The sequence below is a fragment of the Salmo salar genome, chromosome 20, assembly GCF_965601325.2.
Source record: "Salmo salar chromosome 20, fSalSal1, whole genome shotgun sequence".
Classification (NCBI taxonomy): domain Eukaryota; kingdom Metazoa; phylum Chordata; class Actinopteri; order Salmoniformes; family Salmonidae; genus Salmo; species Salmo salar.
Window position 1 is genome coordinate 94,328,476 of NC_138310.1, and position 21,434 is coordinate 94,349,909.

The window sequence follows — 21,434 nt, forward strand, 5'->3', positions numbered from 1 at the left end:
GTGCAGACTCAGGACTACTGAGCTTTGGAGGAATACGCAGATTTAAAGAGGAGTCCGTAATTTGCTTTCTAATGATCATGATCTTAGAAAGCAAAGTTCATGAATTTATTACTGCTGAACTGAAAGCCATCCTCTCTTGGGAAATGCTGCTTTTTAGTTAGCTTTGTGACAGTATCAAAAATAAATTTCGGATTGTTCTTATTTTCCTCAATTAAGTTGGAAAAATAGGATGATCGAGCAGCAGTGAGGGCTCTTCGATACTGCACGGTACTGTCTTTCCAAGCTAGTCGGAAGACTTCCAGTTTGCTGTGGCGCCATTTCCGTTCCAATTTTCTGGAAGCTTGCTTCAGAGGTCGGGTATTTTCTGTATACCAGAGAGCTAGTTTCTTATGACAAATGTTTTTCGTTTTTAGGGGTGCAACTGCATCTAGGGTATTGCGCAAGGTTAAATTGAGTTCCTCAGTTAGGTGGTTAACTGATTTTTGTCCTCTGACGTCCTTGGGTAGGCAGAGGGAGCCTGGAAGGGCATCAAGGAATCTTTGGGTTGTCTGAGAATTTATAGCACAACTTTTGATGCTCCTTGGTTGGGGTCTGAGCAGATTATTTGTTGCGATTGCAAACATAATAAAATGGTGGTCCGATAGTCCAGGATTATGAGGAAAAACATTAAGATTCACAACATTTATTCTACGGGACAAAACTAGGTCCAGAGTATGACTGTGGCAGTGAGTAGGTCCTGAGACATGTTGGACAAAGCCCACTGAGTCGATGATGGCTCCGAAAGCCTTTTGGAGTGGGTCTGTGGACTTTTCCATGTGAATATTAAAGTCACCAAAAATATTATTATGCTAATATTATCTGCTATGACTACAAGGTCCGATAGGAATTCAGGGAACTCTGTGAGGAACGCTGTATATGGCCCAGGAGGCCTGTAAACAGTAGCTATAAAAAGTGATTGAGTAGGCTGCATAGATTTCATGACTAGAAGCTCAAAAGACGAAAATGTCTGGGGTTTTTTGTAAATTGAAATTTCCTATCGTAAATGTTAGCAACACCTCCGCCTTTGCGGGATGTTTTATTTATTTTATTATTTAACCTTTATTTAACCAGGTAGGCAAGTTGAGAACAAGTTCTCATTTACAATTGCGACCTGGCCAAGATAAAGCAAAGCAGTTCGACAACATACAAAAACACAGAGTTACACATGGAGTAAAACAACATACAATCAATGATACAGTAGACAAAAATAAGACTATATACAATGTGAGCAAATGATGTGAGATAAGGGAGGTAAAGGCAAAAAAGGCCATGGTGGCAAAGTAAATAAAGTATAGCAAGTAAAACACTGGAATGGTAGAATTATAATTTGAAGAAAGTTCAAAGTTAAAATATAAATAATATGGTGCAAAGGAGCAAAATAATAAATAAATAAAATAAATAAATACAGTAGGGGAAGAGGTAGTAGTTTGGGCTAAATTATAGATGGGCTATGTACAGGTGCAGTGATCTGGGAGCTGCTCTGATAGCTGGTGCTTAAAGCTAGTGAGGGAGATAAGTGTTTCCAGTTTCAGAGATTTTTGTAGTTCGTTCCAGTCATTGGCAGCAGAGAACTGGAAGGAGAGACGACCAAAGGAGGAGTTGGCTTTAGGGGTGACCAGAGAGATATACCTGCTGGAGCGCGTGCTACAGGTGGGTGCTGCTATGGTGACCAGTGAGCGGAGATAAGGGGGGACTTTACCTAGCAGGGTCTTGTAGATGACCTGGAGCCAATGTGTTTGGCGACGATTATGAAGCGAAGGCCAGCCAACGAGAGCGTACAGGTCGCAGTGGTGGGTAGTATATGGGGCTTTGGTGACAAAACGGATGGCACTGTGATAGACTGCATCCAGCTTGTTGAGTAGGGTATTGGAGGCTATTTTGTAGATGACATCGCCGAAGCCGAGGATTGGTAGGATGGTCAGTTTTACGAGGGTATGTTTGGCAGCATGAGTGAAGGATGCTTCGTTGCAAAATAGGAAGCCAATTCTAGATTTAACTTTGGATTGGAGATGATTGATGTGAGTCTGGAAGGAGAGTTTACAGTCTAACCAGACACCTAGGTATTTGTAGTTATCCACAAATTCTAAGTCAGAACTGTCCAGAGAAGTGATGCTGGACAGGCGGGCAGGTGCAGGCAGCGATCGGTTGAAGAGCATGCATTTAGTTTTACTTGTATTTAGGAGCAGTTGGAGACCACGGAAGGAGAGTTGTATGGCATTGAAGCTCGTCTGGACGGTTGTTAACACAGTGTCCAAAGAAGGGCCAGAAGTATACAGAATGGTGTCGTCTGCGTAGAGGTGGATCAGAGATTCACCAGCAGCAAGAGCGACATCATTGATGTATACAGAGAAAAGAGTTGGCCCAAGAATTGAACCCTGTGGTACCCCCATAGAGACTGCCAGAGGTCCGGACAGCAGGCCCTCCGATTTGACACACTGAACTCTATCAGAGAAGTAGTTGGTGAACCAGGCGACGCAATCGTTTGAGAAACCAAGGCTACTGAGTCTGCCGATGAGGATGTGGTGATTAACAGAGTCAAAAGCTTTGGCCAGGTCAATGAATACGGCAGCACAGTATTGTTTCTTATCGATGGCGGTTACGATGTCGTTTAGGACCTTGAGCGTGGCTGAGGTGCACCCATGACCAGCTCTGAAACCAGATTGCATAGCGGAGAGGGTGCGGTGGGATTCGAAATGGTCGGTAATCTGTTTGTTGACTTGGCTTTCGAAGACCTTAGAAAGGCAGGGTAGCATGGAAATAGGTCTGTAGCAATTTGGGTCAAGAGTGTCACCTCCTTTGAAGAGGGGGATGACAGCAGCTGCTTTCCAGTCTATGGGAATCTCAGACGACACGAAAGAGAGGTTGAACAGGCTAGTAATAGGGGTTGCAATAATTTCGGCAGATAATTTTAGAAAGAAAGGGTCCAGATTGTCAAGCCCAGCTGATTTGTAGGGGTCCAGATTTTGCAGCTCTTTCAGGACATCAGCTGAATGGATTTGGGAGAAGGAGAAATGGGGGAGGCTTGGGCGAGTAGCTGTGGGGGGTCAGTGCTGTTGAATGCAGTAGGGGTAGTTAGGTGGAAAGCATGGCCAGCCATAGAAAAATGCTTATTGAAATTCTCAATTATAGTGGGCTTATTGGTGGTGACAGAGTTTCCTATCCTCAGTGCAGTGGGCAGTTTGGAGAAGGTGTTCTTATTCTCCATGGACTTTACAGTGTCCCAGAACTTTTTAGAGTTGGAGTTGCACGAAGCGAATTTCTGTTTGAAAAAGCTAGCCTTGGCGTTTCTAACTGCCTGTGTGTATTGGTTTCTAACTTCTCTGAAAAGTTGCATATCGCGGGGGCAGTTCGATGCTAAAGCAGAACGCCACAGGATATTTTTGTGTTGGTTAAGGGCAGTCAGGTCTGGGGAGAACCAAGGGCTATATCTGTTCCTGGTTCTACATTTCTTGAAAGGGGCATGCTTATTTAAGATGGTGAGGAAGGCATTTTAAAAAAAATAACCAGGCATCCTCTACTGACGGGATGAGGTCAATATCTTTCCAGGATACCAGGGCCAGGTCGATTAGAAAGGCTTGCTCGTTGAAATGTTTCAGGGAGCGTTTGACAGTCACGAGTGGAGGTCGTTTGACCTCTGAACCATTACGGGTGCAGGCAATGAGGCAGTGATCGCTGAGGTCCTGGTTGAAAACAGCAGAGGTGTATTTAGAGGGCACGTTGGTTAGGATGATATCTATGAGGGTGCCAGTGTTTGCGGCTTTGGGGTTGTACCTGGTGGGTTCATTAATAATTTGTGTGAGATTGAGGGCATCAAGCTTAGATTGTAGGATGGCTGGGGTGTTAAGCATGTTCCAGTTTAGGTCACCTAGTGGCACGAGCTCTGAAGATAGATGGGGGGCAATCAGTTCACATATGGTGTCCAGAGCACAGCTAGGGGCCGAGGGGGGTCTATAGCAGGCGGCGACGGTGAGAGACTTGTTTTTGGAGAGGTGGATTTTTAAAAGTAGAAGTTCAAATTGTTTGGGTACAGACCTGGATAGCAGGACAGAGCTCTGCAGGCTATCTCTGCAGTAGATTGCAACACCGCCCCCTTTGGTCGTTCTATCTCGTCTGAAAACGTTGTAGTTAGGGATGAAGATTTCAGAGTTTTTGGTGGACTTCCTAAGCCAGGATTCAGACACGGCTAGGACATCCGGGTTGGCAGAGTGTGCTAAAGCGAATAAAACAAACTTAGGGAGGAGGCTTCTAATGTTAACATGCATGAAACCAAGGCTATTACGGTTACAGAAGTCATCAAAAGAGAGCGCCTGGGGAGTAGGAGTGGAGCCAGGCACTGCAGGGCCTGGATTCACCTCTACATCCCCAGAGGAGCAGAGAAGAATGAGTATGAGGGTACGGCTAAAAGCTATAAGAATTGGTCGTCTGTGACATCCAGAATAGAGAGAAAAAGGAGCAGGTTTCTGGGGGCGATAAAATAGCTTCAAGGTATAATATACAGACAAAGGTATGGTAGGATGTGAATACAGTGGAGGTAAACCTAGGCATTTAGTGATGATGAGAGAGATATTGTCTCTAGAAACATCATTGAAACCAGAAGATGTCATAGCATGTGTGGGTGGAGGAACTGAGAGGTTGGATAAGGTATAATGAGCAGGGCTAGAGGCTCTACAGTGAAATAAGCCAATAAACACTAACCAGAACAGCAATGGAAATTGCATATTGACATTGAGGAGAGGCATGCTTAGCCGAGTGATCAAAGGGACAAGTGAGATTCAGACATCTAGCCGGGCCATAGGTAGCAAGCTGGTGGAAGATGGAGGGAGGTCTGTTTTTAGCCACCTCGTGCGTTTCCATCTGTGGGTTAGTGGGGTTCCGTGTGGAAGGGGGGACCAGTCCAAGTTGGCAAAATAGTTAGTTATAGTGGCCCAAGAAAAGTGTCCGATAGACCTATTCAGATCGCAGCCGATAAGACAGCTAACGATTAACGATTAGTGGGCCGCAGATGGGCGATCAGGTTACGTCGCGACGGAGGGGCCAGTTGGATAACTCCCTCGGGCAGATAACGTCGGTGGTCCAGTCGTGAAGGCCCGATGGGGCTCCGCATCGGCAGTAAAGCGGGTCAGGATAGGTGAATTGTAGCCCAGGGGACACTTCAGCTGGCTAGCTCAGGAAAAGCCCGCGAGTGGCTGACGGAACTCTTCAGCTGGCTAGCTCCGGGATAATGTGTGTTAATTCCGGGACCGACGTTGCCAATAATCACTCAGGTAGCAGCTAGTTAGCTGCAAGATCCAGGTGTAAATGTCCAGAGCCTGCGGTAGAAATCGGGGAAAGGAGAGAGAATAGGTCCGGTGTGCTCTGGTCTGAGTCGCGCTGTACAAAAACTGGCGATAGCTTTTCGAGCTAATGGGTAGCTGAGGACAGCTAACCGTGGCTAGCTGAACTCCAACGTTAGCCAGTGAAAATGGCTAACCTCTGGCTAGCTTCTGTTGTGGATTTCGGATTTGAGGTAAATAATACTTTATTTTTTAAATTGGTGAGGCGGGTTGCAGGAGAGTGCTTTGAGGTTGAGTTTTAGAAGAAAAAATGTAAAAAGATAATGCGAAGAAAAATATGTAAATATATATATACACGGGACACGACAAGAGGAGGGTAAAGGGGGATATGGTCACTAGTGTAACCAGGAGGTGAGGCCTCATTTAACACAGTAAATTCATCAGGCTTAAGCCATGTTTCAGTCAGGCCAATCACATCAAGGTTATGATCAGTGATTAGTTCATTGACTATAACTGCCTTGGAAGTGAGGGATCTAACATTAAGTAACCCTATTTTGCGATGTGAGGTATCACAATCTCTTTCAATAATGACAGGAATGGAGGAGGTCTTTATTCTAGTGAGATTGCTAAAGCGAACACCGCCATGTTTAGTTTTGCCCAACCTAGGTCGAGGCACAGACACTGTCTCAATGGGGAAAGCTGAGCTGACTACGCTGACTGTGCTAGTGGCAGACTCCACTAAGCTGGCAGGCTGGCTAACAGCCTGCTGCCTGGCCTGCACCCTATTTCATTGTGGAGCTAGAGGAGTTAGAGCCCTGTCTATGTTCGTAGATAAGATGAGAGCACCCCTCCAGCTAGGATGGAGTCCGTCACTCCTCAACAGGCCAGGCTTGGTCCTGTTTGTGGGTGAGTCCCAGAAAGAGTGCCAATTATCTACAAATTCTATCTTTTGAGAGGGGCAGAAAACAGTTTTCAACCAGCGATTGAGTTGTGGGACTCTGCTGTAGAGCTCATCACTCCCCCTAACTGGGAGGGGCCCAGAGACAATTACTCGATGCCGACACATCTTTCTAGCTGATTTACATGCTGAAGCTATGTTGCGCTTGGTGACCTCTGACTGTTTCATCCTAACATCGTTGGTACCGACGTGGATAACAATATCTCTATACTCTCTACACTCGCCAGTTTTAGCTTTAGCCAGCACCATCTTCAGATTAGCCTTAACGTCGGTAGCCCTGCCCCCTGGTAAACAGTGTATGATCGCTGGATGATTCGTTTTAAGTCTAATACTGCAGGTAATGGAGTCGCCAATGACTAGGGTTTTCAATTTGTCAGGGCTAATGGTGGGAAGCTTCGGCGTCTCAGACCCCGTAACGGGAGGAGTAGAGACCAGAGAAGGCTCGGCCTCTGACTCTGACTCGCTGCTTAATGGGGACAACCGGTTGAAAGTTTCTGTTGGCTGAATGAGCGACACCAGTTGACCATTCCTACAGCACTTCCCTCCAGAAGCCATGAGAAAGTTGTCCGGCTGCGGGGACCATGCGAGGGGATTTGTACTACAATCTGTACTTACTGGTGGCACAGACACTGTTTCATCCTTTCCTACACTGAAATGACCCTTGCCTAACGATTGCGTCTGAAGCTGGGCTTGCAGCACAGCTATCCTCGCTGTAAGGCGATCGTTCTCCTGTATATTATGAGTACAGCGACTGCAATTAAAAGGCATCATGTTAATGTTACTACTTAGCTTCGGCTGTTTGAAGTCCTGATGAACCATGTCCAGATAAAACGTCCGGAGTGAAAAAGTTGAATGAAAAAAAAGTTGAGTGAGGGAAAAAATAAAAATATAAACAGTAATTAGAAAGTAAAAACCATAAAGTCTGCAAATTGTGACCGGAAATGACACCAGCAGTACTCCGGACCTGGTAGGGTAAGAGTTTAACAGAAAACCATCAGTACTCCGGACCTGGTAGGGTAAGAGTTTAACAGAAAACCATCAGTACTCCGGACCTGGTAGGGTAAGAGTTTAACAGAAAACCATCAGTACTCCGGACCTGGTAGGGTAAGAGTTTAACAGAAAACCATCAGTACTCCGGACCTGGTAGGGTAAGAGTTTAACAGGAAACCATCAGTACTCCGGACCTGGTAGGGTAAGAGTTTAACAGAAAACCATCAGCAGTGGGGACCTGGTAGGGTAAGAGTTTAACAGAAAACCATCAGTACTCCGGACCTGGTAGGGTAAGAGTTTAACAGAAAACCATCAGTACTCCGGACCTGGTAGGGTAAGAGTTTAACAGAAAACCATCAGTACTCCGGACCTGGTAGGGTAAGAGTTTAACAGAAAACCATCAGTACTCCGGACCTGGTAGGGTAAGAGTTTAACAGAAAACCATCATTACTCCGGACCTGGTAGGGTAAGAGCTTAACAGAAACCATCAGTACTCTGGACCTGGTAGGGTAAGAGTTTATTAACAGAAAAACATCAGTACTCCTGACCTGGTAGGGTAAGAGTTTAACAGAAAACCATCAGCAGTGGGGACCTGGTAGGGTAAGAGTTTAACAGGACCCTACCAGGTCCGGAGTACTGATGGTTTTCTGTTAAACTCTTACTGTACCAGGTTCAGAGTACTGCTGGTTTTCTGTTAAACTCTTACCCTACCAGGTCCGGAGTTCTGAGGATTTTCTGTTAAACTCTTACCCTACCCTGTCCCCACTGCTGATGGTTTTCTGTTAAACTCTTACTCTACCAGGTTCAGAGTACTAATTGTTTTCTGTTAAACTCTTACTGTACCAGGTTCAGAGTACTGCTGGTTTTCTCTTTTACCTGATCATTAATTGCACTCACCTTTTATCCCAGGTCTAAATCAGGCCATGATTAGAGGGGAATAATAAAAAAGAAACCAGGGGCTCTATAGAATTTCAGGGCTCTATATTGGCTGTTTCCTGTCATCAGTCTATACTAACCAGCCTGTTTCCTGTCATCAGTCTATACTAACCTGCCTGTTTCCTGTCATCAGTCTATACTAACCAGCCTGTTTCCTGTCATCAGTCTATACTAACCAGCCTGTTTCCTGTCATCAGTCTATACTAACCTTCCTGTTTCCTGTCATCAGTCTATACTAACCAGCCTGTTTCCTGTCATCAGTCTATACTAACCAGCCTGTTTCCTGTCATCAGTTTGATGTGTCTCGTCTACATCCCATTATGTGAAGGGATGGAGGTTCCCACGCTGTTGTACTGAAATAGCCCAGTAGCAGAGGAGGATCACAGAGGTCAAAGACAGAACACTGAGGGCCCAAAATACTGTAATCACTCTAACATATGTGACACCAGGAAATAGATATTTAACATATATACACTATGTCTACTTGGATGGGTTCTTGGCAAAGATTTGACTTTAAATTTGACAAAGCATTTAACTTAAAGCCATGTCTCTGTTACATTCTATGGCAGACAAGCAATGACATTACATTTGATGTGGGGGGGGGGGGGGGCAGAATTGAATGTGGAATGATACCAAATGGATGCTACACATATTGGAAGACATTAACTATGTCTGTCTGTGTCGATGGGTTCTGGGAAAGGGGACACGTTTAATTGGATGTAAAGCATTTATGTGATAGTCCAGTCTCTCTGATATATGATTGCTTAGTTACGCCCACCACACCTCAGGTAACTGTACTGTAGGCCAGTACTTCACAACCTGGGGTATATTTACCCCTGGGGAAACTTGGCCAATCCACAGGGCTACTTACTGTACACTGTTTACTGAAAAAATGCACATGAGAAAAGCTGCTGCTGCAGACCAGTTATGAGTCCTTTCCATCATAGTTATGGGGAGTCTTCTCTTCTTCTCTCCAGCTCATTCCAACCCATGTTGCTGTTCTCTCTTCTTCTCTCCAGCTCATTCCAATCCATGTTGCTGTTTTCTCTTCTTCTCTCCAGCTCATTCCAACCCATGTTCTCTCTTCTTCTCTCCAGCTCATTCCAACCCATGTTGCTGTTCTCTCTTCTTCTCTCCAGCTCATTCCAACCCATGTTGCTGTTCTCTCTTCTTCTCTCCAGCTCATTCCAACCCATGTTGCTGTTCTCTCTTCTTCTCTCCAGCTCATTCCAACCCATGTTGCTGTTCTCTCTTCTTCTCTCCAGCTCATTCCAATCCATGCTGCTGTTATCTCTTCTTCTCTCCAGCTCATTCCAATCCATGCTGCTGTCATCTCTTCTTCTCTCCAGCTCATTCAAATCAAATCAAATTTATTTATATAGCCCTTCTTACATCAGCTGATATCTCAAAGGGCTGTACAGAAACCCAGCCTAAAAACACCCAAACAGCAAGCAATGCAGGTGTAGAAGCACGGTGGCTAGGAAAAACTCCCTAGAAAGGCCAAAACCTAGGAAGAAACCTAGAGAGGAACCAGGCTCTGAGGGGTGGCCAGTCCTCTTCTGGCTGTGCCGGGTGGAGATTCCAATCCATGCTGCTGTTATCTCTTCTTCTCTCCAGCTCATTCCAATCCATGCTGCTGTTATCTCTTCTTCTCTCCAGCTCATTCCAATCCATGCTGCTGTTATCTCTTCTTCTCTCCAGCTCATTCCAATCCATGCTGCTGTTATCTCTTCTTCTCTCCAGCTCATTCCAATCCATGCTGCTGTTTTCTCTCTTCTTCTCTCCAGCTCATTCCAATCCATGCTGCTGTCATCTCGTCTTCTCTCCAGCTCATTCCAACCCACACTGCTAATCTTGAGTGTCTTACATTTTATGACAGCAATTACATTTAATTTGTGGGCAGAGTGAATATAATATGCCAAATGTGGGATACACATACTGGGACCACATTAGGCTGTTCGTATATACTGGGACCACATTAGGCTGATCTTATATACGGCCACCACATTAATCTGTTCTTATTTACTGGCACCACATTAATCTGTTCTTATTTACTGGCACCACATTAATCTGTTCTTATTTACTGGCACCACATTAATCTGTTCTTATTTACTGGCACCACATTAATCTGTTCTTATTTACTGGCACCACATTAATCTGTTCTTATTTACTGGCACCACATTAATCTGTTCTTATATACTGGCACCACATTAATCTGTTCTTATATACTGGCACCACATTAATCTGTTCTTATTTACTGGCACCACATTAATCTGTTCTTATTTACTGGCACCACATTAATCTGTTCGTATATACTGGCACCACATTAGGCTGTTCGTATATACTGGCACCACATTAATCTGTTCTTATATACTGGCACCACATTAGGCTGTTCGTATATACTGGCACCACATTAGGCTGTTCGTATATACTGGCACCACATTAGGCTGTTCGTATATACTGGCACCACATTAGGCTGTTCGTATATACTGGCACCACATTAGGCTGTTCGTATATACTGGCACCACATTAGGCTGTTCGTATATACTGGCACCACATTAGGCTGTTCGTATATACTGGCACCACATTAGGCTGTTCGTATATACTGGCACCACATTAGGCTGTTCGTATATACTGGCACCACATTAGGCTGTTCGTATTAGAGGAAAAATTAAAGTCAATATCTTCCTCCCACATGGTAGCCTATTCCATACATAATGCATTCATTTTGACCAGATTCCTTTGGGAGAGGAAGAGCTCTATGGGTCCTGGTCCAAAGTAGTGCACTATACATAGGGTGCCATTTGGGAGGCAGAATATGTCATCGTGACATGTTGTTGTTTTCTCTCTCTTCCAGGAATGGTCTGGGCTGAGTGTAAGGAGATTTGGTCCCAGGGGGCTCGGGAATATCTTTCGGAGACATGGAATCTTCTAGACTTTGGAATGCTGAGCCTATTCGTGACATCCTTCGTCACTAGATTTATGGCGTTCTGGCATGCGTATGCAGCACAGAGCTACGTCAACAAGCACTATACCGACCTGTCTAACATTACCCTGGTCCCAGAGATGGAGTACTACAGACTGGGTGAGTGCAGACAGAAACCTGTCCAACATTACACTGGTCCCAGAGATAGAGTACTCTGGGTGAGTGCAGACATTTTTTTTTAAATGTCTGCTAGGTAGGCTGGTCAAGGTTGCTTTATATTAGTAATATTTCATAGCCTGATCCCTGATCCGTTTGTTGCCAGCTAGCCTGGTCCCTGATCCGTTTGTTTCCAGCTAGCCTGGTCCTTGATGTATTTGTTGCCAGCTAGCCTGGTCCCTGATCCGTTTGTTGCCAGCTAGCCTGGTCCCTGATCCGTTTGTTTCCAGCTAGCCTGGTCCCTGATCTGTTTGTTTCCAGCTAGCCTGGTCCCTGATGCGTTTGTTGCCAGCTAGCCTGGTCCCTGATCCATTTGTTGCCAGCTAGTTTGATCCGTTTGTTGCCAGCTAGCCCGGTCCCTGATCCGTTTGTTGCCAGCTAGCCTGGTCCCTGATCTGTTTGTTGCCAGCTAGTTTGATCCGTTTGTTGCCAGCTAGCCTGCTCCCTGATCCGTTTGTTGCCAGCGAGCCTGATCCCTGATCTGTTTGTTGCCAGCTAGCCTGGTCCCTGATTTGTTTGTTGCCAGCTAGTTTGATCCGTTTGTTGCCAGCTAGCCTGCTCCCTGATCCGTTTGTTTCCAGCTAGCCTGGTCCCTGATCTGTTTGTTGCCAGCTAGCCTGGTAACTGATCCGTTTGTTGCCAGCTAGCCTGGTCCCTGATCTGTTTGTTGCCAGCAATCCTGGTCACTGATCCGTTTGTTGTCAGCTAGCCTGGTCCCTGATCTGTTTGTTGCCAGCTAGCCTGGTCACTGATGCATTTGTTCTCAGCTAGCCTGGTCCCTGATCTGTTTGTTGCCAGCTAGCCTGGTCCCTGATCCGTTTGTTGCCAGCTAGACTGATCCCTGATCCGTTTGTTGCCAGCTAGCCTGGTCCCTGATTCGTTTGTTGCCAGCTAGCCTGGTCCCTGATCCGTTTGTTGCCAGCTAGCCTGCTCCCTGATCCGTTTGTGGCCAGCTAGCCTGGTCCCTGATCCGTTTGTTGCCAGCTAGACTGATCCCTGATCCGTTTGTTGCCAGCTATCCTGGTCCCTGATCTGTTTGTTGCCAGCTAGCCTGGTCACTGATCCATTTGTTGTCAGCTAGCCTGGTCCCTGATGCATTTGTTCTCAGCTAGCCTGATCCCTGATCTGTTTGTTGCCAGCTAGCCTGGTCCCTGATGCATTTGTTGCCAGCTAGCCTGGTCCCTGATGCGTTTGTTGCCAGCTAGCCTGGTCCCTGATGCGTTTGTTGCCAGCTAGCCTGGTCCCTGATGTGTTTGTTGCCAGCTAGCCTGGTCCCTGATCCGTTTGTTGCCAGCTAGTCTGATCCGTTTGTTGCCAGCTAGCCTGCTCCCTGATCCGTTTGTTTCCAGCTATCCTGGTCCCTGATCCGTTTGTTGCCAGCTAGCCTGGTCCCTGATCCGTTTGTTGCCAGCTAGCCTGGTCCCTGATCAAATTGTGCTCTTGCCCAACTCCATTGCTCATTGTCAAGCCAAACGGAAACAAACCGGAACCTAAACTAAAAATATCACAGTGCATGTTATTCATGACAGTAGAATAAGTTAAAAAGGCACCTTTGGCCAGACAAAAGCTGCAGAACATATCAGGTGCTGGAGTTATCGGTCAATTCATGACCAATGAAAAGGAAAATGCTGCACACTGCTGCTCAAGCGCCATTTGCCTAGACCCCATCCAAGTAGACATAGTGTATACAGTTGAAGTCGGAAGTTTACATACACCTTAGCCAAATAAATTTAAACTCAGTTTTTCACAATTCCTGACATTTAATCCTAGTAAAAATTCCCTGTCTTAGGTCAGTTAGGATCACCACTTTATTTTAAGAATGTGAAATGTCAGAATAATAGTAGAGAGAATGATTTATTTCAGCTTTTATTTCTTTCATCACATTCCCAGTGGGTCAGAAGTTTACATACACTCTATTAGTATTTGGTAGCATTGCCTTTAAATTGTTTAACTTGGGTGAAACGTTTCGGGTAGCCTTCCACAAGATTCCCACAATAAGTTGGGTGAATTTTGGCCCATTCCTCCTGACAGAGCTGGTGTAACGGAGTCAGGTTTGTAGGCCTCCTCGCTCACACACGTTTTTTCAGTTCTGCCCACACATTTTCTATAGGATTGAGGTCAGGGCTTTGTGATGGCCACTCCAATACCTTGACTTTGTTGTCCTTAAGCCATTTTGCCACAACTTTGGAAGTATGCTTGGGGTCATTGTCCATTTGGAAGACCCATTTGCGACCAAGCTTTAACATCCTGACTGATGTCTTGAGATGTTGCTTCAATATATCCACATAATTTTCCTACCTCATGATGCCATCTATTTTGTGAAGTGCACCAGTCCCTCCTGCAGCAAAGCAAGATTATGCTGCCACCCCCGTGCTTCACGGTTGGGATGGTGTTCTTCGGCTTGCAAGCCTCCCCCTTTTTCTTCCAAACATAACGATGGTCATTAAGGCCAAACAGTTCTATTTTTGTTTCATCAGACCAGAGGACATTTCCCCAAAAAGTCCGATCTTTGTCCCCATTTGCAGTTGCAAACCGTAGTCTGGCTATTTTATGGCGGTTTTGGAGCCAGTGGCTTCTTCCTTGTGGGACTTGTTTTACTGTGGATATACAGTAGATACTTTTGTACCTGTTTCCTCCAGCATCTTCACAAGGTCCTTTGCCTTTGTTCAGGGATTGATTTGCACTTTTTGCACCAAAGTTCGTTCATCTCTAGGAGACAGAACGTGTCTCCTTCCTGAGCGGCATGACAGCTGCGTGGTCCCATGGTGTTTATACTTGCGTACTATTGTTTGTACAGATGAACGTGGTACCTTCAGGCGTTTGGGATTTGCTCCCAAGGATGAACCAGACTTGTGGAGGTCTACAATTTTTTTTCTGAGGTCTTGGCTGATTTCTTTTGATTTTCCCATGATGTCAAGCAAAGAGGCATTGAGTTTGAAGGTAGGCCTTGAAATACATCCTCAAGTACACCTCCAATTGACTCAAATTATGTCAATTAGCCTATCAGAAGCTTCTAAGGCCATGACATCATTTTCTGGAATTTTCCAAGCTGTTTAAAGGTACAGTCAACATAGTGTATGTAAACTTCTGACCCACTGGAATTGTGATACAGTGCATTATAAGTGAAATAATCTGTCTGTAAACAATTGTTGGAAAAATGACTTGTGTCATGCAGAAAGTAGATGTCCTAACCGACTTGCCAAAACTATAGTTTGTTAACAAGAAATTTGTGGAATGGTTGAAAAACGAGTTTTAATGACTCCAACCTAAGTGTATGTAAACTTCTGACTTCAACTGTATGTTAAATATCTATTTCCTGGTGTCACATATGTTAGAGTGATTACAGTATTTTGGCCCCTCAGTGTTCTGTCTTTGACCTCTGTGATCCTCCTCTGCTACTGGGCTATTTCAGTACAACAGTGTGGGAACCTCCATCCCTTCACTGTGATGGGATGTAGACAAGACACATCAAACTGATGGCAATGGGATCAGTCTACCTGAACCTTATGTGATTGAGCCACACTTCTCATCTCCATGGAAAAAGTGCTGAATGATACAACAATCTCTGTATCTCTTTCTCTCTCTTTCTCTCTCTCTAGCCCGTAATAACTGGGTTCCCTCGGACCCCCAGATCATCTCAGAGGGTCTGTATTCCATCGCTGTGGTACTGAGCTTCTCTCGCATCGCCTACATCCTCCCAGCTAATGAGAGTTTCGGGCCCCTGCAGATATCTCTGGGACGCACGGTGAAAGATATCTTCAAGTTCATGGTGATCTTCATCATGGTTTTTGTGGCCTTCATGTTTGGAATGTTCAATCTCTACTCATACTACCTGGGAGCCAAGCAGAACGACGCCTTCACCACGTGAGTTATGTAATTATGGAGGAATTGGGATACATACAGTGCCGCCGGAAAGTATTCAGAGCCCTTATAACACATTCTCATCCAGGTCTAATACATTCTGATCCATGTCTAATGCATTCTGATCCAGGTCTAATACATTCTCATCCAGGTCTAATACATTCTCATCCAGGTCTAATACATCCTGATCCAGGTCTAATACATCCTGATCTTGGTCTAATACATTCTGATCCAGGTCTAATACATTCTGATCCAGGTCTAATACATTCTGATCCAGGTCTAATACATTCTGATCCAGGTCTAATTCATTCTGATCCACGTCTAATTCATTCTGATCCAGGTCTAACACATTCTGATCCAGGTCTAACACATTCTGATCCAGGTCTAATTCATTCTGATCCATGTCTAATACAATCTGATCCAGGTCTAATACATTCTGATCCAGGTCTAATTCATTCTGATCCATGTCTAACACATTCTGATCCAGGTCTAATACATTCTGATCCAGGTCTAATACATTCTGATCCAGGTCTAATACATTCTGATCCAGGTATAACACATTCTCATCCAGGTCTAATACATTCTGATCTTGGTCTAATACATTCTGATCCAGGTCTAATACATTCTGATCCAGGTATAACACATTCTCATCCAGGTCTAATACATTCTGATCCATGTCTGATACATTCTGATCCACGTCTAATACATTCTTATCCAGGTTTAAATAACACATTCTGATCCAGGTCTAATACATTCTGATCCACGTCTAACACATTCTGATCCAGGTCTAATAAATTCTGATCCAGGTCTAATACATTCTGATCCATGTCTAATACATTCTGATCCATGTCTAATACACTGATCTCCGATCTCTTTCCCTTTTCGCCCCTTCCAGGATTGAGGAAAGCTTCAAGACGTTATTCTGGGCCATATTTGGCCTGTCCGAAGTCAAGTCAGTGAAGATCAACAATGGCCATAAGTTTATCGAGAATATAGGCTATATCCTTTATGGGGTTTATAACGTCATCATGGTGATCGTCCTGCTCAACATGCTCATTGCCATGATCAATAACTCCTTCCAGGAAATAGAGGTAACTAATGAATGAATTAATAATTGATTGTCCCTTAGGGAAAATAGAGGTAATAAGGCTCTGGTCATGATACTTCTTAACATGTTATACTGATCATGTATGAGGAATTTGCAGGGTATAGTTAGTATAACATTTACTATAAGGCCCTGCGATAGACTAACATCTGGTCCAGGGGGTGTACTGGTACATCAAGCTGTCTCACTACAGAAACAGGAGATAGACTAGTGTCCTGGTACATCAAGCTGTCTCACTACAGAAACAGGAGATAGACTAGTGTCCTGGTACATCAAGCTGCCTCACTACAGAAACAGGAGATAGACTAGTGTCCTGGTACATCAAGCTGTCTCACTACAGAAACAGGAGATAGACTAGTGTCCTGTCCAGGGGGTGTCCTGGTACATCAAGCTGTCTCTCTACAGAAACAGGAGATAGACTAGTGTCCTGTCCAGGGGGTGTCCTGGTACATCAAGCTGTCTCTCTACAGAAACAGGAGATAGACTAGTGTCCTGTCCAGGGGGTGTACTGGTACATCAAGCTGCCTCACTACAGAAACAGGAGATAGACTAGTGTCCTGTCCAGGGGGTGTCCTGGTACATCAAGCTGTCTCTCTACAGAAACAGGAGATAGACTAGTGTCCTGTCCAGGGGGTGTACTGGTACATCAAGCTGCCTCACTACAGAAACAGGAGATAGACTAGTGTCCTGTCCAGGGGGTGTCCTGGTACATCAAGCTGTCTCTCTACAGAAACAGGAGATAGACTAGTGTCCTGTCCAGGGGGTGTACTGGTACATCAAGCTGTATCCTGATAGGCTCCTGCTCCTATGAGCCACTGTGTTTCGGAGGACATTACTTTTACATTTTAGTCATTTAGCAAACGCTCTTATCCAGAGCGACTTACAGTAGTGAATGCATTAAAAAAAAATCCCCCGTACTGGCCCCCCATGGGAATAGAAGCCACAACCCTGGCGTTGCAAACACCATGCTCTACCAACTGAGCCACAGGGAGCTTGATATTATTTACTATTAGAACATGCAAATCTACATTCCACACAATAATGGTATACGAAATAGACACAGTTATTTAACATCTTCTGTATGCTGCTTTAATCAATATGGCTCCATTGTGAAGCCACCATTTTGTAGATGTATTGTTGTAGGCTACAATTGCATGCTTGGCTGTTGTTAATTCATCTCCCATCAGATAACATGTAAGCACCAGAATACAGCACTGCAGCTTCCATCTAATCTACTATATGGTGTCTGATTCTGTGGAGGCTGTGGGTTAATGAGAGGCGTTGCAAGGTCTCGTTCCAAATGAGGCTGTGGGTTAATGAGAGGCGTTGCAAGGCCTCGTTCCAAATGAGGCTGTGGGTTAATGAGAGGCGTTGCAAGGCCTCGTTCCAAATGAGGCTGTGGGTTAATGAGGGGCGTGGCAAGGCCTCGTTCCAAATGAGGCTGTGGGTTAATGAGGGGCGTGGCAAGGTCTCGTTCCAAATGAGGCTGTGGGTTAATGAGAGGCGTTGCAAGGCCTCGTTCCAAATGAGGCTGTGGGTTAATGAGAGGCGTTGCAAGGCCTCGTTCCAAATGAGGCTGTGGGTTAATGAGGGGCGTGGCAAGGTCTCGTTCCAAATGAGGCTGTGGGTTAATGAGAGGCGTTGCAAGGTCTCGTTCCAAATGAGGCTGTGGGTTAATGAGAGGCGTTGCAAGGCCTCGTTCCAAATGAGGCTGTGGGTTAATGAGAGGCGTTGCAAGGCCTCGTTCCAAATGAGGCTGTGGGTTAATGAGGGGCGTGGCAAGGCCTCGTTCCAAATGAGGCTGTGGGTTAATGAGAGGCGTGGCAAGGCCTCGTTCCAAATGAGGCTGTGGGTTAATGAGGGGCGTGGCAAGGTCTCGTTCCAAATGAGGCTGTGGGTTAATGAGAGGCGTTGCAAGGCCTCGTTCCAAATGAGGCTGTGGGTTAATGAGGGGCGTGGCAAGGCCTCGTTCCAAATGAGGCTGTGGGTTAATGAGGGGCGTGGCAAGGTCTCGTTCCAAATGAGGCTGTGGGTTAATGAGAGGCGTTGCAAGGCCTCGTTCCAAATGAGGCTGTGGGTTAATGAGGGGCGTGGCAAGGTCTCGTTCCAAATGAGGCTGTGGGTTAATGAGAGGCGTTGCAAGGCCTCGTTCCAAATGAGGCTGTGGGTTAATGAGGGGCGTGGCAAGGCCTCGTTCCAAATGAGGCTGTGGGTTAATGAGGGGCGTGGCAAGGTCTCGTTCCAAATGAGGCTGTGGGTTAATGAGAGGCGTTGCAAGGCCTCGTTCCAAATGAGGCTGTGGGTTAATGAGGGGCGTGGCAAGGCCTCGTTCCAAATGAGGCTGTGGGTTAATGAGGGGCGTGGCAAGGTCTCGTTCCAAATGAGGCTGTGGGTTAATGAGAGGCGTTGCAAGGCCTCGTTCCAAATGAGGCTGTGGGTTAATGAGGGGCGTGGCAAGGTCTCGTTCCAAATGAGGCTGTGGGTTAATGAGGGGCGTGGCAAGGTCTCGTTCCAAATGAGGCTGTGGGTTAATGAGAGGCGTTGCAAGGTCTCGTTCCAAATGAGGCTGTGGGTTAATGAGAGGCGTGGTAAGGCCTCGTTCCAAATGGTACCCTATTCTCCTTATGGTGCACTACATTTCAGGGTTCATAGGGCTCTGGTCTATAGGGTAGCATTTGTGATGCACACCAACTATTTCTGGGTAATTACAAATGCTTTGAGCCACATAGATAAGGTCATTTTAGAATGATTTAGTTTCATACTGTCTTCTGAGTAAAAATGAATTCAGTGAATTATTGTCTGTTGCGATGGTAATTGCAGCTACTTACAGGGTTGGAAGAGGAAATGAAATCCTCTCTCATCCAGTTTAGAGGCCGCAGCTTCTCCACCGTTGGGTCACATTAGGATGTTTGGATCTGGTATTGGGCGTGTACCAAATGGCACCCTGTTCTCTATAAAGTGTCCTTCTTTAGACCAGAGCCATATGGACCCGGCTCAAATGTAGTGTACTATATAGGGAAGAAGGTGTCATTTGGGATGCAAACATTGGCTATCATAACCATCCATTTCAATCAGGTTGTTATGGCTCTCCCACTCAATGCTTTTAGTATTTACCTCTGGACAATTATTATGGATGTAAAAGGGGAAATGGTTATTTCTGAAAGCCAGAAGCTTGGAATTATGTTATATAACTGATTATTGTTGTTTTAGAGTTGATGATTGTTTCTATATACTCAGTTCCCTTTCAGTTGGTCAACTCACTGCAACACAGCTGTGTGGCGTTTGTGCTAGCGCCCTCTACTGAAGAACATTAGAATCACGCTTGACAGGGCCAATGGACACGGTGCCTCACTGGAAGCACCGCCTTCCACTGGAAGCACCTCCTTCCACAGGGGATAAAAGTGAGGCACAAATTAATTTGCCGTGACAACAGTACCACCAAAGTGGCAGGGGTACATCAGAGTAGACTCAAACACATTGTTTCTACCCCACAGTGTTAAGATACATTTGTCGTGTCTTTCGCATCGTTAAAACTGAAGACTTATTTATCAAATAACTCTCTGTAATTATTATTACGCGATTAAACTGATTAATCATGTAACTGTAATTAACTAGGAAGTCGGGGCACCAAGGAAAATATTCAGATTACAAAGTTAGAATTTTCCTAATATAACTTTCAGATATTTTAATATCTGATCAATTAGTCTTCTAATTAATGAATTATTCTTTACCTCACGTTAGTCTCATTCCAAACGTCGTAAATGATTGGTTATCTGCACGAACCCAGTCTTCACTATGAGTCATCCATATGTGTCCTAGTGGGATAAACCGGCATGGCGGCTTGTTAGACAAAAAGGGAAGTGGGGGTCGACTGAGATAAGAAAACACACAGTTGATAATTATAAAAATTGAAATGCTAATCCTTTGCATATGAATGCTCACTCATTCGGGAATAATTGCAATCAATATATATATCTACGCTCAGTGTGTCGTCCTGATATCTGTTGGAAAGTTAGTTTCTGTTGGAGAGTTTGTCTGCCCTCGCTCTCTCTCTCTCTCTCTCGTGGTTAGAATGGATAGTTCACAGTGACATTCATTCATGTCTTTATAGAATAGCTGTTTCGGCGGTTGTCGGTCTTCGCGTTCAATGATACCGAATTCCTAGCTGCAGACTAGTAATTAGTATCAAAGATTTGTTCTTGTTCTGTCGGTATCGATAGTCTTAGTTTCAACAAGCATTACAACCTTAGCTTATACTCAGGTTTTATGGTCTGGTCCCAAACCTTAGCCATCTCGTGGAAATCGAGGTAAGCTGGTCTCGTCTCAACCCTTAGCCCTCTCGTAATTGAGGTAAGCTCGGTCTGGAGTGGGAAAACCCATGTGGGGTTTTTATACGGAACATAGAAAAGGGCTGTCCCATGATGCCGGGTCCTGTCTGTGCCCCTGGGGGGCGTGCCAATGACTTAGTGAAACTTTAAACAGAAATACAATTCTCTCACATTAACATCATTACATAGCATCACATCATTTCACAAATAGTTTCATCTTTACTCATTCATTTTGTACAACAATTAGATGTAAGCCTCATACTTGAGACTCTTGTATAAACAGGGTTATGGTAATGTGGCTGTATTGTCTCTCATGAGTTTCACAAAATTGTACCAAACGGACCAGTTCGTAGCTGGATTCTTTACTGATCATTTATACCTTCTCCAGAACATAAATACTGTTCGGACCTCCAGTTCTGTGAGGTGGAAGAAATTCCTTTGTTCTCTCTATGAAAACTCACTCTCTCTGTATACTGTGGCCATGAGGAGATAATCTCCTCCAGGAATTTACAACCTCTCTGACCACAGCAGCCTGGGTGTAGGTGACAGAGAGAGATGGTACAGAGGTAGGGGGATGGTGCTCGCTGTGTCCAAAGAGGGCAACGTCATGACACATTGTTTTTGTCGCCCTGGATTTTGCAAACAGTGACATTGGCGTACAGGCTACAATTGCTTGTGCGTCCCCCATGTTTTTATAGCGTCATTAGGTCGACTGTTCTCGTTATGAGGGAGATTTCTTTCCTTCTCTAGAAGCAGGTGATCAGAATGGTTCCTATGTGAGAGGCCCAGGACAGCTGGTTCA

General features: G+C 45.1%; 1 protein-coding gene across 5 annotated transcripts in view; it reads left to right on the forward strand.

Moving 5' to 3' along the window:
- The window catches only part of trpc6b (transient receptor potential cation channel, subfamily C, member 6b), a 52,777-nt gene that overhangs the window by 20,512 nt on the left and 10,831 nt on the right, over positions 1 to 21,434 (forward strand). For all 5 annotated transcript variants that reach the window (XM_082966078.1, XM_082966076.1, XM_045704167.2 and 2 more), the window contains exons 5-7: positions 11,054 to 11,281; positions 14,938 to 15,202; positions 16,095 to 16,290. In XM_082966078.1, coding sequence (XP_082822204.1) covers positions 11,054 to 11,281; positions 14,938 to 15,202; positions 16,095 to 16,290 — 689 coding nt within the window. The remainder of the gene's footprint in view (positions 1 to 11,053; positions 11,282 to 14,937; positions 15,203 to 16,094; positions 16,291 to 21,434) is intronic.